The sequence below is a fragment of the Diadema antillarum genome, unplaced genomic scaffold, assembly GCF_040938485.1.
Source record: "Diadema antillarum isolate AM-2024a unplaced genomic scaffold, OU_Dant_1.0 seq00001321_RagTag, whole genome shotgun sequence".
Taxonomy (NCBI): Eukaryota; Metazoa; Echinodermata; class Echinoidea; order Diadematoida; family Diadematidae; genus Diadema; species Diadema antillarum.
In genome coordinates, this window is record NW_027272092.1 from 1,002,925 (window position 1) to 1,016,614 (window position 13,690).

The 13,690-nt window shown below is 38.0% G+C and overlaps 1 protein-coding gene across 1 annotated transcript in view; it reads left to right on the top strand.

The window, feature by feature from the left end:
• The window catches only part of LOC139708243 (cyclin-D-binding Myb-like transcription factor 1), a gene marked incomplete at its 3' end in the record, with an annotated part of 46,056 nt that continues 32,366 nt past the window's right edge, over positions 1 to 13,690 (top strand). Inside the window, exons 1-13 of the mRNA XM_071620212.1 lie at positions 1 to 269; positions 2,540 to 2,652; positions 3,742 to 3,808; positions 4,702 to 4,778; positions 5,401 to 5,558; positions 6,253 to 6,285; positions 7,416 to 7,525; positions 8,204 to 8,432; positions 9,107 to 9,241; positions 11,168 to 11,175; positions 11,632 to 11,805; positions 12,050 to 12,207; positions 13,314 to 13,452. Of these exons, the coding sequence (XP_071476313.1) occupies positions 68 to 269; positions 2,540 to 2,652; positions 3,742 to 3,808; positions 4,702 to 4,778; positions 5,401 to 5,558; positions 6,253 to 6,285; positions 7,416 to 7,525; positions 8,204 to 8,432; positions 9,107 to 9,241; positions 11,168 to 11,175; positions 11,632 to 11,805; positions 12,050 to 12,207; positions 13,314 to 13,452 (1,603 nt within the window). The remainder of the gene's footprint in view (positions 270 to 2,539; positions 2,653 to 3,741; positions 3,809 to 4,701; positions 4,779 to 5,400; positions 5,559 to 6,252; positions 6,286 to 7,415; positions 7,526 to 8,203; positions 8,433 to 9,106; positions 9,242 to 11,167; positions 11,176 to 11,631; positions 11,806 to 12,049; positions 12,208 to 13,313; positions 13,453 to 13,690) is intronic.

Here is a 13,690-nt window from a genome sequence, read left to right on the forward strand (position 1 = left end):
AGCAATATTATTCTTGACCACAACGTGATAAATCTTTAACCGTATCCCCTTCTGACCTTTAATAGGTATGGATGTAAAAGATGTGCTGAAGATAGAGATCATTGACCCAGACGAGGTGCCCGGTGAGGTTAGTCTTCTGCCAGCCACCCCTGGAATGGACATGGGGGTCTCTGATGTGCACCACGTGGGCGTGTCCAGTGAGGCTGAGGATGAGGAGAGCCAAGCTTGCCTGGTGGTGCTTCCCGTGGAGGATGTGGCAGCTGGTGATGGTGAGTGATCATCCATGAATCATCAGGGCCCCGTTTTCTCAAAAGATATAATCGATTACAAATTCCCTCACCACACAGGCTGCCATAGACTCATGATAGAAATCAACTAAGTACTGTAAAACATGTTATAATTGCGGCAGTAAATTTGGAGCTGATGGCCTCTTTCGTGGCATGAAATTTTCGCTAATTGCCACTGGCATTCAATGCATACATATAGTGTAGACAAGAATGTTTGCGTGCATTTTAATTTTGCGGATCTTGGCGCTCGTGAAATTCAGGAAATTAAAATGCACGTGAGCATTCCTCGTTTTACAGTACAGTATCAATTTTATTATAACTCTTCATAAAACAGGGCCCTGATATCCTTTGTCAATATAGAACATACTGTGCTCATATGCCAACTACTTGTGTGTGTGTGTGTGTGTGTGTGTGTGTGTTTGGAAGGTACAACCCACAGGATGAATTCTGTAGAAGTGCAGTTTTGGGAGATGTCAGGGGGTTCACGCTAGAAAACAGGCATTATTTCCCCAAAGTTTCCAAAATTTATGAAGGAAACAGAATTTGATGTGGATTTGCCAAAACTATGGAACCAGGGTTTCATAGGCATCTACACTCAGCAAAAAAAGAAAGTAAACACTTTTTAAAGTTTAGATTTCTCATAGATTATTTGGCTGAAAGCTAATGTATTATACACCATATTGAAGGTAATTTAATTGGCTATCAACCTGGTAGGTCAACAAAAAGGGAAACTTAACGCATGAGTGAACACCATTGTTTTTCTCTTCAGGGGCACGAAAGTAAAAATTGCAAAACTGAACAAGTTGTCATTCATGCGTATGTGCTCTTCCATAGAACAATAAGAACAAACAACAAATTTCACACAAGAAGAAACATGAATTAAGTTGCAAAAACAAACCTTTGATCTCTATGATATCTTTAAAGCCTAAAAGACCAATGAAGGCAAAAAGTAATGGAGGAAAATAAAGCATCTTATGTCAAGTCTAAATTCAAATGAGATAAAAGAAGAAGTAATAATTAATAAAAATTGAACAAATTTGAGGGTTTTTTTCAAAATTAGGAACTTGTAAATGATGTTTGGTTCTTGAAATTGTCACAAGGAGTTTAAATCACTAGTTTAAAAGAAATAAATAAAGAAATTCTGCTCATTCAACCATCTTTATGCTTTTTATTCCCTATGTCATTTGAAGTTTGACTTGACAGAAAATTCTTATTTTTCCCCTTTAGTTTCCCACTTTTTTTAGAGGTAATAAAGAGATAAAGAGAAGAAAAACTTATTTTTGCTATTTCATTCATGTCTCTCTTTGTCTTTAAAGTGGTCTTTTGTTGACAATGTTATCGTGAAGGGCATTTGCAAATGAAAAAGAACATGTCAATTTTTGCAATTTTTGATTTTGCGCCTTAGAGGGAAAAAAATTAATGTGCTAACTCATGCATTAAGTTTTCTTTTTAATTACCCTGTGAGCTTGATAGCCAATTAAATTACCTTTAGTATGGTATATAATACATTGATTTTCATAAAATTCTTCTATGAAAATGTTGACCTTGAAAAAGTGTTTACTTTCTTTTTTTGCTGAGTGTATAATCTACCCCTCAATTATTGCAATCTGTGCAATGCTTTAGAGTTATTAATGTGTGTGATTGTAACTGTCTTGCAACCCCTGATATGACAGTTTAAGTTATGATCTATGTGCCAAGCAGGTTGCTTCTAGTGGTAGATTGTAATGACCACCGAACTCAAAACCCACAAAAAGTTGCAGAGTAGGACTCTCTGTACCATAATGGATTGAAATATGTCAATTGGGTCGGTTAACTCAAATTTGTTGTGTCTCTATAACATGGGAGAGCAATCTTTACCTACTGTCAAAATTTGGCAACTTAAAACAAAACCAAAATTGGAATAAAAGTAGTTTTTCTGGACCATTTTTTTTTTCACATGGAAATAAAACATGTTTTCATTGATACTTCTGCACAGTACATCTGAGTGACTCTTATCTTTACATACTCTTTTCTCCCTTTCTCTATTCACCGCACCTCCTAACTCTGTCATATTTCAGTCACTTTTTGTATGGGTTGAGATGGTCTAATTGTAGGTTAAAGTTATACTTGGTATATTACTCATTTTAGAGCTTAGAGTTTACTCTTTTAAATTGTGTAGAAGAGTGAAAAATTATTTTGGCCTTCTTTTTGTGGGTTTTGAGCAGGGCAGTCACACATGCTGAGCAATTTTGTTTTTTGGTCACCCTTTGTAGGGGTGATTGGCAAGAGTCTGGAGCTCGGGGAAACCCCTACCAGCAGTTCCACTGGTGGTGGCCCTGGTCTGATGGATGTCACTGAAGATGATCACACCCATGATGCTTCTCTGGTAGGGGAAAAAACAACAACCAACCAACAAACAAACAAACAAAGCAAAACAAAAGAAAACACTTTCAACTGTTGAACTTGTCTTCTTTTAATGCTTCTGTCATCTTGTAGTGTTGGTTATCCACCTGTGCATTATCCTTTTTCTACCCATAAGTTGAGAACAAGCATTGGTGATCTACTGTATAAAAGTTTTGTAATCTGAATTAAATGGGCAATAAGGGCATATTAGACTAATCAGCCAAATGTAAAAATAGCTGCTGCAGTAAATTAAGATGTTTCCAATGTAAAGATAATCGTAAACTTTGCTTGTAACCACTTTAATATTTCATTTTCGTTTTTTGTTTTTGTTTTTGTTTTCATGGCTTCTGAAATACATTCAGAAGCCATTGCCTAACTAGAACACAATGTAAATTGATCTTTTTGTTTTGCTAAGGAAATGATGGATCTCCATTGTAAATTGGAAAGTGAAGCTGTCTTTTTTGCTGCCTACTGTTAAATGTACACCCCTCAATCAAAGGCACTGTTGAACAACATTTCAAAGATGAAAAATGTGATAGTGTGCAAATTTAGAGCTATGAAAAACTATAGGGTTAGAAGTGAATGGCAAATGCTTCAAAAGGGTGAAAATCTTTAACCATACAGAGTGTTTTTCATAGACAGTTGTCATAGTACCCAAAAATTGGTGTACACATGTATTACTGTGGTAGTACAACATATAACAACATGTAATTTTTCATGTATTCTTGATATTGGTCGCAGCATAATTCCTCAGCCTGCCTGCTATTGCTGGTTCTTTTTACCAACTTTTGTATATTCAGATATAATCTAGAGTGTTTTTTTTTTTAAATGCTATTTTGTGATTTGTACTATATTTGTTAATAATGTGTAGTAAATTTTATTTAATTTAATTTCATATGTTTATGCCATATGTCATATGTCTTTGTTTATGCACTGGGCTATCATTAAACTGCTCAGTCCGCAAAGTTTGACAATTTCTATAATTGAGCCACCGCAACGTTGAATACTAAACAGTACATTGTACCTACTGTGTCTGTTATAATTGTATATTTTTGTTATGTTGTTATGACAGCCATATGACCCTGTGACCCAGTCATGGTTCACCACCAAGTATTCCAAAGACTCCCTCTCGGAACAAGGTGAGTAAACAGCTGTGCTGAGGATCATTCCTTCCGTTATCGTATCAATAGTACTTCAAGCTTGCTGAATCTTGCCAGCACAGTCAATGCATACACAGACCTATTAGAATCTTATACAGACATCATGCTCACATGCGCAGGCATACCGGTAGACATAGCAGCAGACAACATGCATGTGCAGTGTGTACACACACTTACCTACAGAATGCAGAGTTGTTTTCTTCTTTATGTTTTTTGTGTTTTGTTTTGTTTTTTCATTTGAAAAACAATGTGCACAAGCTTTTGCATCAATGTACAATGCATACCTAGGTGTAAAAATTGTCACATTGTAGATTTATCAAATATCACATCTTTGGGGTTCCTGTTGTACATGTATGTGCATAGATGATTAAAACTCTGTCTATTTTCTTTTCTTTTTTTCTTTTTTTGCTTTGAGATCAGTGCATACCATCCTTTTCTGAAAGTATTTGTGGTAATCATGTACAGTACATGCTATCACTGAAATAATTTTGTCCAATCTAAACATACAGTGTATTTCCTTTAGAATAATCACCCAAGTTTAATTAAATTCACTATCTAGAACATGCATGTATTCATAAGCATAATTGATTGGATTGTAATTACCAGCATCTTTATCAGACTGGATTTTTAAAAGTATAAATTCAAGCAATTACTTGATGTTTATATCAAGCTAATGAGGGAAAAGGAAAGAATTGCTTTCTGCTCATTTAAGACGCTCTTGTATATTGTTGCAATTACCATCTTCACAAACTACAAATAAAACCAAGTTGTGTCAACCAAATGTAGGCCTTCAGTATAGATAAAGATTAAACTGATTCAGAAGCTGATGTGATGTCACAAATGTATTGACGTACGTTGTACCATCTTCATAGGTCACAAATGGAAGCAGGGAATGTGGTCCAGGGATGAAATTGATCTGCTCGAGAGAAACATTGAAGACTATCTCAGGGTAAGCTCCGGCCTGCAGTTTGACACTCGGCACATTAATATCCTGGAATGCCAAGTTGCTGGTATTATTGGTTGTGTTCACAGAAAGACAAAGAACATACAGGCCTGTACTTAGATCTTTGGGTTGATTCCCATGGCACTGGTTCTAAAGGTTAGAAGACATTACATTCGCAGCTGTGACAAGAGGAAGTAACTAATTGTATACTGTGCAGTTTCTCTTGTGACCTTGTAATCCATTCTGTTGTTGTTGCAGCTGCTACCTTTAATGCAAATAGGACTGTAACTTATTTTTAAAAATGGCCATGATTAACAATACCTGAACTTTTGTGTGGATTTTGAATATTATCATGTCCTTGGAGGTTTTGCACCAGTACTGCTGCTCTTACCTCCCCCAGCTGCCCATCAGTCAGCTGTGATTCCCTTGATATGCTGAATGTGTGATTATGTACACTGCAGCTCTACAAAATCTCATAGCAGCTCACATTGCTTAACCCATAGTGTGCTTTTAGTGAAGATTGGCACAGAAAACTCGATAGCACTGTACACACAGTCAAAAGTCCCTAACACAGAAAGGGTTAAATAGATATGTTTATACCATTATCATTTCATCTCAACCTGAACAGGTTCACAAGCTCAGTGATCCCACTGAAGTCATCTTCAACAACAGCAAGGACAACCGCAAGAATTTCTACCGCAGCATAGCCCAGGGCCTGCAGCGCCCTCTGTTTGCTGTTTACCGCAGAGTCATACGCATGTATGATCACAGAAATCATGTGGGAAGGTAATGTGGTAGTAATAAGTTATGACATTCTTATTAGAAACCTTGATGTAGTGGTCATGTGAAGCTTATTTTGACGATCTCAATCTCATCTTAATATGTAGAGGAAATAAGGGACTTGCTACTGGTGAAGAACAGTTTAAGTCACATAATTTTCCACAAAGCTCAACACCCACCTTACATTCAACACCCCTCTGCCATGTGTTTTTTTGTTTGTTTTTTTCCTGCTGGTTTGTAGTAGCTATGGCTTTCTTGTCCATGTTAATGACCACTTTTTTTTCTCTCTGACATTTTCTTTGCATTTTGACACAACTTCCGCTGATTTTGTACATATGGTTTGCTTGTCAAAAGACAAGAAACCAATCACATCAAACACATGTGAGAACAGATGTCAATGAAGTATTCAGTGAAGAAATTACAGTGTACAATGTATTTCTCATGGTGATCATAGAGTCCATCAGATATTGGCTTCAAAATACCTTGGAGCACTGTGGAACAACTCTTACAAAGTTCAGCATTTGAAACCCTTTCAAGACAGCAAGACTGGGTTGTTTGACAAAAGAGTATTTGCATTCTAATCCAAGTACTGTACCTGTCAGGCTGTTTCCTGTTTGATTTGATACTTCAGTAACGATGTCATTTATAATTTTTTGTTTCTACGTGTATGTGTGTGGTTTAAATTGTCACACATTTGCAGGTATTCAGCAGAGGATATCAAGAAACTGAAAGAGTAAGTAGCATTGCCTAGCTGTCTCATGTACAATATATTTACTTTGTCAGGTAAATGTTATTTATTTAATGTTTTATATATCCAACCTCCAGGGTTGTTGATGAGCACATTTTACGTGAGAGTTTTGATTGCCGTACATTGTCTGTCGATAGTTGAGATGTGGATGTTGAATTAGGTTTGCTACAGGAACAACACCCTGATTTTCTTCAGGAAAAAAAAATATCAGAATGAAAATTTAAATTACAACCCAGAAGAATTAATTCGTGAGGTTTCCTTTAGGTGGTTGAGATACACTGTACCATGCTTTCTTTTCAACTGATTCTCTGGTAAATATCTTTGACAAGAAATGCCTAGAATCAAACATTGTGTGATTGGTAGAGTTCTGCTTACAAAAGTTCAAAGGAAACCTAGAGGTACTGCTGCTTATCTATGACATGACAAGCAGCACCAAGAGATTATTAAATGAGAAGACACAGCATTTCACAGCATTTCAGAACATGTTGTTCCAAATTGTCATCACTCATTGGACAACTATCTGAGCTAAGACACAACATTTTTTTTTAAAGAATAAGTTAATTACTGCAGGCATACTGTAAAACATGATATATACGCGGCATGAATTTTTCGCGAATTGGAGCCGACGGCCTTTTTTGCGGCATGAAATTTTCGCAAACTGCCACTGGCATTCAATGCATATAGTGTAGACAAGAACTTTTGCGTGCATTTTAATTTCGCGAATCTTGGCGCTCACGAAATTCGCGAAATTAAAATGCACACGAAAATTCCTCGTTTTACAGTACCTGCCCTAAAAATAGCATACAGTCAACCTTGCTTAAGTCGAATCTAAAGTGGACTAAAAAACAGCTTCGACTTAGAGAAACTATGATTTACAATTGTATGAGGGATTAAAATCAATAGAATATAAAGAGAAGATGACTTGAAAAGACCTTCGACTTAGGTGATTTCCTGACTTGTACGAGGTCGACTAAAGCAATGTTGACTGTATCTCGAGATTAAATGTATTCTGATGTGTTTGACCAAACATGTACACTGTCTCACTAATACCAAGTAACAGTGCATGCACACCTATCAGATTTTCATTTCTCACCTGACTTGGATTTGGCCCACAGATTACGTGCCCGGCATGGCAATGATTGGGCCCTGATTGGTTCTGAGCTGGGGAGAAGTGCATCATCCGTCAAGGACAAGTTCAGACTGTTGAAGGATTCCTGCAACAGAGGTATAAATATAATTTAATTTGAAAAGAATTTGTAGACATATTTACACAAATGTTTGAGAAATCATTTTACTTTATACACATGTATGATTATTTATTTCTATAAACCCTAGTAATGTACAGATTGTCATGTTTTAGGTCATTACTTACGATATGAACTATACTTAAAGACAGAAATGCTAACAATACTACCTGGGGTTGTAATATTTTATTTATATGTTTTATTTGTTTAGAATGTGGCTTTTCCACATGATTTCTTTGTACCCTTTGTCCAGAAATCTGCTTGCTTATTTCATCCAGTACTGGCTCCTGATATAAAATGAAAGTAATTCACTTTGTTTGCATCCAACAGCCTTGAGAATCAATACATACATGTATTTGTAGGTTGCAATTGACATTGAGAAATGTGACTGTGCAGGTCCATCTGTTTTTAGGGCTGTAAAGTCAAAATGTCCTGCATGTAAACTTGTAATGATACTTTTGTGAAATGCCATATAAATTCACTGTCTTTTTGAATATGGGATAGAAGAGAGTAATGATGTCTATGCTTTACGAGTGTGACAAGATAGCCTTCTAGTGGCACTTGTTTTCAAACAAGGATATCAATGAGAGAGAGTTGCAATGAATTCAATATGTAACCCCCTCTGATCTGCTGCCTTCCTCCGGCCTAACTCTGTGCAGGAAAATGGCTGCTACAGGAGGAGAACCTGCTGACCGATGCCGTCTTCACCCTGTCCGGAGCCCAGCCGGGGGAGAGTGTCACCACGGGTATCTCCTGGTCCCAGGTGGCCGACCGCGTGGGCACGAGGACGGAGAAGCAGTGCCGAGCCAAGTGGCTGAACTACCTCAATTGGAAGCAGACTGGTGGGGCTGAGTGGAGCCTTGTCGATGACATCACACTGATCAATAGGTCAGATTATAGCGACCATAAGATTTCTTTCCCTTTGTTTGTGTTTGCCACAACAAATATTGTAACAGAGAGGATGATGTCACTGTTGCAAATGATGGTGGTGATCATGAAACTGATCAAAGATATGAGGGAGGTGGTAATAATTGACATTATGATAGTAGTGAGATAAATAGTGATAATATTCATCTGTTTCTCATGTATCACGTTACCAGTAGCTTATGATGGAAAGAAAATCAATCTCCTCTCATGTACAAGACATTTTTTTTTAACATGATAGATACCAGTGTACAGCAGGTAATCAAAGGAGAGATGGTTGTATATTAAAGTAACTGAGCAGACAGTAAGCTTTGACCAAAATGCATGATGTCATAATATTGTGTATTAAAAGTGGCTGTACATGTAGATAGCCCCACTCCCCCCCCCCCCCCCCCCCACAAGAAAAAAATAATATTACAATTTGCTTGAACAAGTTACTATCCTGTAACATTACATTCCAGGATTACAATTTGATTACTCCTTCTTTGAATGCACAGTGGAGAGTCGTTGTACCTCATTCCAATTGTCATCTTCAATTCCTTTTGTGCTTGGTTGTCCCTTGAGTATATTTGATCACCACATCAGCTTGGTACAATAGTAAATTAACTTCATGCTGTGCTCAACTGTTGAACCTGCAGGATAGGTGAGTCGGAAGCGAATGCCGAGAGTGAGCTAGACTGGGACCGGCTGGCCAAGAACTGGAAGAGTGTGCGCTCACCGCAGTGGCTCCGCTCCAAATGGTGGAGCCTCAAGAGGCAGGTCTCTGGCTACGAGTTGCTACCACTGAAATGTAAGAGGACGCAGTCGTGACATCCACTTTTCCTTCGAAAACTTTAATACCTACAGTTTACCTCATTGTTGACATGTGACAAAAAGAGAGTTTAGTTGGTTTTCAAAAAAAAAAAAAGAGTCTCTTGTGATGTGATGGTTTTTGTCACAGAGGTGAGGTGGAAGTGGCGAGGTATAAAAATGTCCCAGATGCGTTAAATTTCACCACCATGTAATATTAAGCCTGTGACATATGATCATCCCCTTGACTATGGTAAGTTCCAAATGGTGTTTTATTCACTGCCATATCACAACATCTTCACTCATATTTTGGTTTTGAGTAGTGTAAATGATAATACAGTACTGAATACCCAAGTGGTAATCCACCACTCTGCTTGATTTTCCACTTTAGAGGAGAACTGTGATGGTCCCTTTAGGGGAGAGAAGAGAAACTCATCAGTCAATCATGAATGTATCAAATTATCCATAGCGTGAATTCATTTTATATACAAAAGACCGTTAACCCATTAATGAGAATAAGCTAATTTTGCTCAAACACACATTTCCCATGACAATTAAAAACCTACCCGAGTTTAGTCAGGACTAGTCTTCATCTGGTTATAATACTTTTATTTTATGCCCAAGGACAGCACTATTTGCCCCTCAAGCCTAGAAGAATTTACTGCATGTGAATGATACATTACTGATCTGTATCAAGAAATTCAGAGGTGCAAGAAATGAATGGACTCTCATGGGTCCATTATATTCTCTTTGACTTGTATATCACATCATGCCATGGCATGGAACAAGTCCAATCATTAGCTTCCTTTTGACGAGAGGCTTGTATTTAAGGTGTTTTGGTTTGTCAGTAAATCCTTCTTGATAAACCATGAAGTTTTAGTTTTAGTTTAAAGCCAAAATATAATTCTCGGAAGGGCTAAAAATTAATCTTCCATCACTTGGAATTTACTTTCAGTACATCAAAAGGGACTACCAAGAAACTTACATGGCTGACATAATTTTCCAGGATGATGAGTCGTTTTGGAGTGTTTTGAGATCAATAGTGTAGAGTAATTCGATTGTAGTACTCAAATTTTATTCCAGAAGAGCTAGCCCCATTAACCCTGTGTTCAGCATTGTGGGACATTAGAGTGTAATGTTGTAATCGACCGTGCCATTGCAATTGTACTTTCCAACAAGCTGCATGTGATTCACTCTAGCACAGAAGATGGATGAGTATTACTGTGGCCCGCTTTGTTGATTACTGATAATTGATTATGAAAAATTAGATAGTAACCACCATGGGGTAAGCCTTGAGATTATGGACTTTCGCTGAACCTTTCTCGCTAATATTTTGCCTTGTCGTCTTTACCCAAATCATGTTTTTACAGCATTATTCGCACATGCATGCGTGTACATTTTAGAACAATAATCAACAGTTCTGCTGGCATATGAGGACTATGTTTTGCCATTAATATCACCTATCAAGAGTAAAAATCTTTTCTGCAGTGCACATCCATATTGCCTGTCTCACCTTGAACTTGAAGTTAAGTGGATTTTTTGGCTTTGCTGTTGCAGCAACAAAGGGATGGAACAAGTTTCCCACCTCTACTAAAGTTGTAGAGAAAAGTGCAAGCTTTGCTGTTATGTAAATTTTATGACAAAGCTATGACAGCTATAAAGCTTTCAATGTATATGGAATTTTGTTATTTATTGATCGCAGGGAATAATTTTCCAACTCAGATTTGATTAGCAATTTCAGCTGATGAACAATATTTCACATGGTATCCTGTACATTTCTATGGAAGAAAACTGCTACACGAAAGATAGTTTGTCTAGCAGTGGTGTAAAAGTGCATAGCAAATTGCAATGCGATACCAGGAAAATTATTCCCTGGATCGGTTTTAATGAGGTCGTGTGTTTGAGCAAAGTATGGGAAGTTGGCAAGGTGATGACTGTGTCAGGGTTGCTAATGTGGCACACAAACAGTTAAAGCTGCCTGTGTGTTTAACTCTTTGAAAACTCATATTTCCCTATTTCCCTGGCTCATTATCACACATTGTTAACATTCTTGTGAGTAAATGTTTTTAATTCTGTGGTTATAGTCATTGTATGTTGAGGTACATGTACACAACAGTAACAGTAAATATTATGCAGTAATGATAATAGCAGTGATAACGGTACTACTACTACTACTACTACTACTGATGATAATGATGATAATGTTAATAATGATAATAATAACACTATTCTTTTCTTAGAAATGCATAATGCCACACATTAGTCTCTATGAGTGTATATGAAAACATGATACCAATGATAATATTGATGATGATAGTGCTGGCATACAATTGACAGCCTGCATTGTATTCTTGGAAAATCACTCCCTGTCCAGCCTTACTGGAACATCTGAAGTTGATGCAGACAAGGAAGCAAGAGAGAGAAGAGAGGTGCATGGCACCAGCCGACCCCAAGCCGTCCACCCTAGACCTCTCCCAGGCTAGCCAGCTCAAGAATGGTGCCAGCACCGTCATGGTCCAGGTGCCCATCCAGATTGGAAATGCGTCGGGTGAGTCTTGCTCCGCCCAATTTGATGTTGACAATGATCCATGGTGGTGATGGTGATGGTGATGATGACCGTGATTCATGATTCAGTTGCTCTCTTCTTCCATGTGTTTGTTCAAAGTCATTTATTTATCTATTTACTTATTTTTCAAACTTCTCTGTTGTAAGCATTACCCTAATTGGGTCCAGTAACCCATACAGTGATTGAATTATTCATCCTTTGCGCATGATGCCTTTGTTTTGAACAGGTAATCTGGACTCTTCAGAACACTCTGGTCTTCAGTCACTGATGCTGCCTCAGTCAGCCCTGGCTGGTCTGTCCACTGCTGGGACCTACCTGACTGGACAGGGCATCACCACCGTCCATGAAGACAATCATATCATCATCCAGGTCACCACTGTTCAGGTATGTCTCCCTCTCTTGTCCAAGTGTGTTGAAGAAAGCCTTCCTGCTTCTTTTACCTAGCTGTTTGAAAATAGATTTCACTCACTTGACAAAGCTACTGTGAAACCAGAGACTTTTGCGATATCAAACTTTCCCAACCTGGAGCCTTCTGCAGTTTTTGCGGCATGAAATTTTCGCAAATTGCCGACCATGAAAGAATTACCGGTATACTGTATGTACTAGTAACACAGGCATTTATTAAACACACACTGATGTTTATTATAAAACACACACCAAAACTAAATGTGCACTATAAAACATGCATCATTACAAAAACAACAAGTGAGTGAGCACTTCTGGTACGTTTACTAGCAGTATACCTTCATGGTGTACGGCATTGTACTAGCATTCAATGCATTGTGTAAACAAAAACTTTTCTTTGCATTTTACTTTCATGAATCTTGGCTCCTCACAAAATTGGCCGATGTTTCATGCATGCAAAAATGTACGGTTTTACAGTATCAGACGTGTCACTAATTTGTGTGTAGGTTCAGAAGAACTGGTAAATTTTGAGTCCTGCTGTTACGAGTTCATACAAACCGGTCATGTATGTCAATTGTAATATGTCCCCTGCAGGGTTAATACAAGGCATTGAGAGAACATGACATTACATTCCCAGGAATTTATTAAAGTTGTTGGTTGACTGCAAAGCCACAGATAAGAATGTAATGTGATCATATGAAGGGTATCAAGCACACAAAGCCATGCTTCAATGCTGTAGCACATCCTTTATATTCGTTTTATTGCTTTTGATTATTTGTGTTAGCACTGTGATTTATATATATGCAAAAGAGTGGTATTACTTTTGAGTACATGAACATTTGAATGAATGAATTCTTGCACCTGTCTCGGTAATAAGGAGATAGATGTAGTTGGTTGGAGCCCAACCCAAATATGTATGACCATGAATATTTAATCATATCTAGTATTAAAAGAAACACAACAAAACATACACTAAATAATTGTTGCTTGTTTACATCCATGTAGGGCAATCTGTCAATCAGTGAGATGAAAATTGTACTTGGAGCTTCACACATCCCCTCACTCTGTGTTATTTGCCACTTCAGGGGCCAGAGGGAGACAGCTCAGGGGGTGATGGTAGCACCAAACAGATCATCATAACCCGAAGAGACCTCAGTCAAACAGAGCCCTCGCTTGGCCACGATGAGACAGACATGTGTGCCGGCATCCAGCAGGCAGCGACAGGTAGGCTTTGGAAGTCAATGTCCTTCCTTGTTATCTATGCCTCCCTTCGGTTCAGTCTTGGCTAGGCTTTGCTGGCTGGCAGGGGACATGTTTTGTGGCTGACCTGTGTGTGACAGATAACTATCGCATGTCTGTCAGTCACTGTCCACTGGAGAAGGTGTAGTGTAAATTTTGACCAGCATGTGCTGTGGCATTTTGTTCGTTTCACAGTGAATGATACAATGTATCTTTATTACTC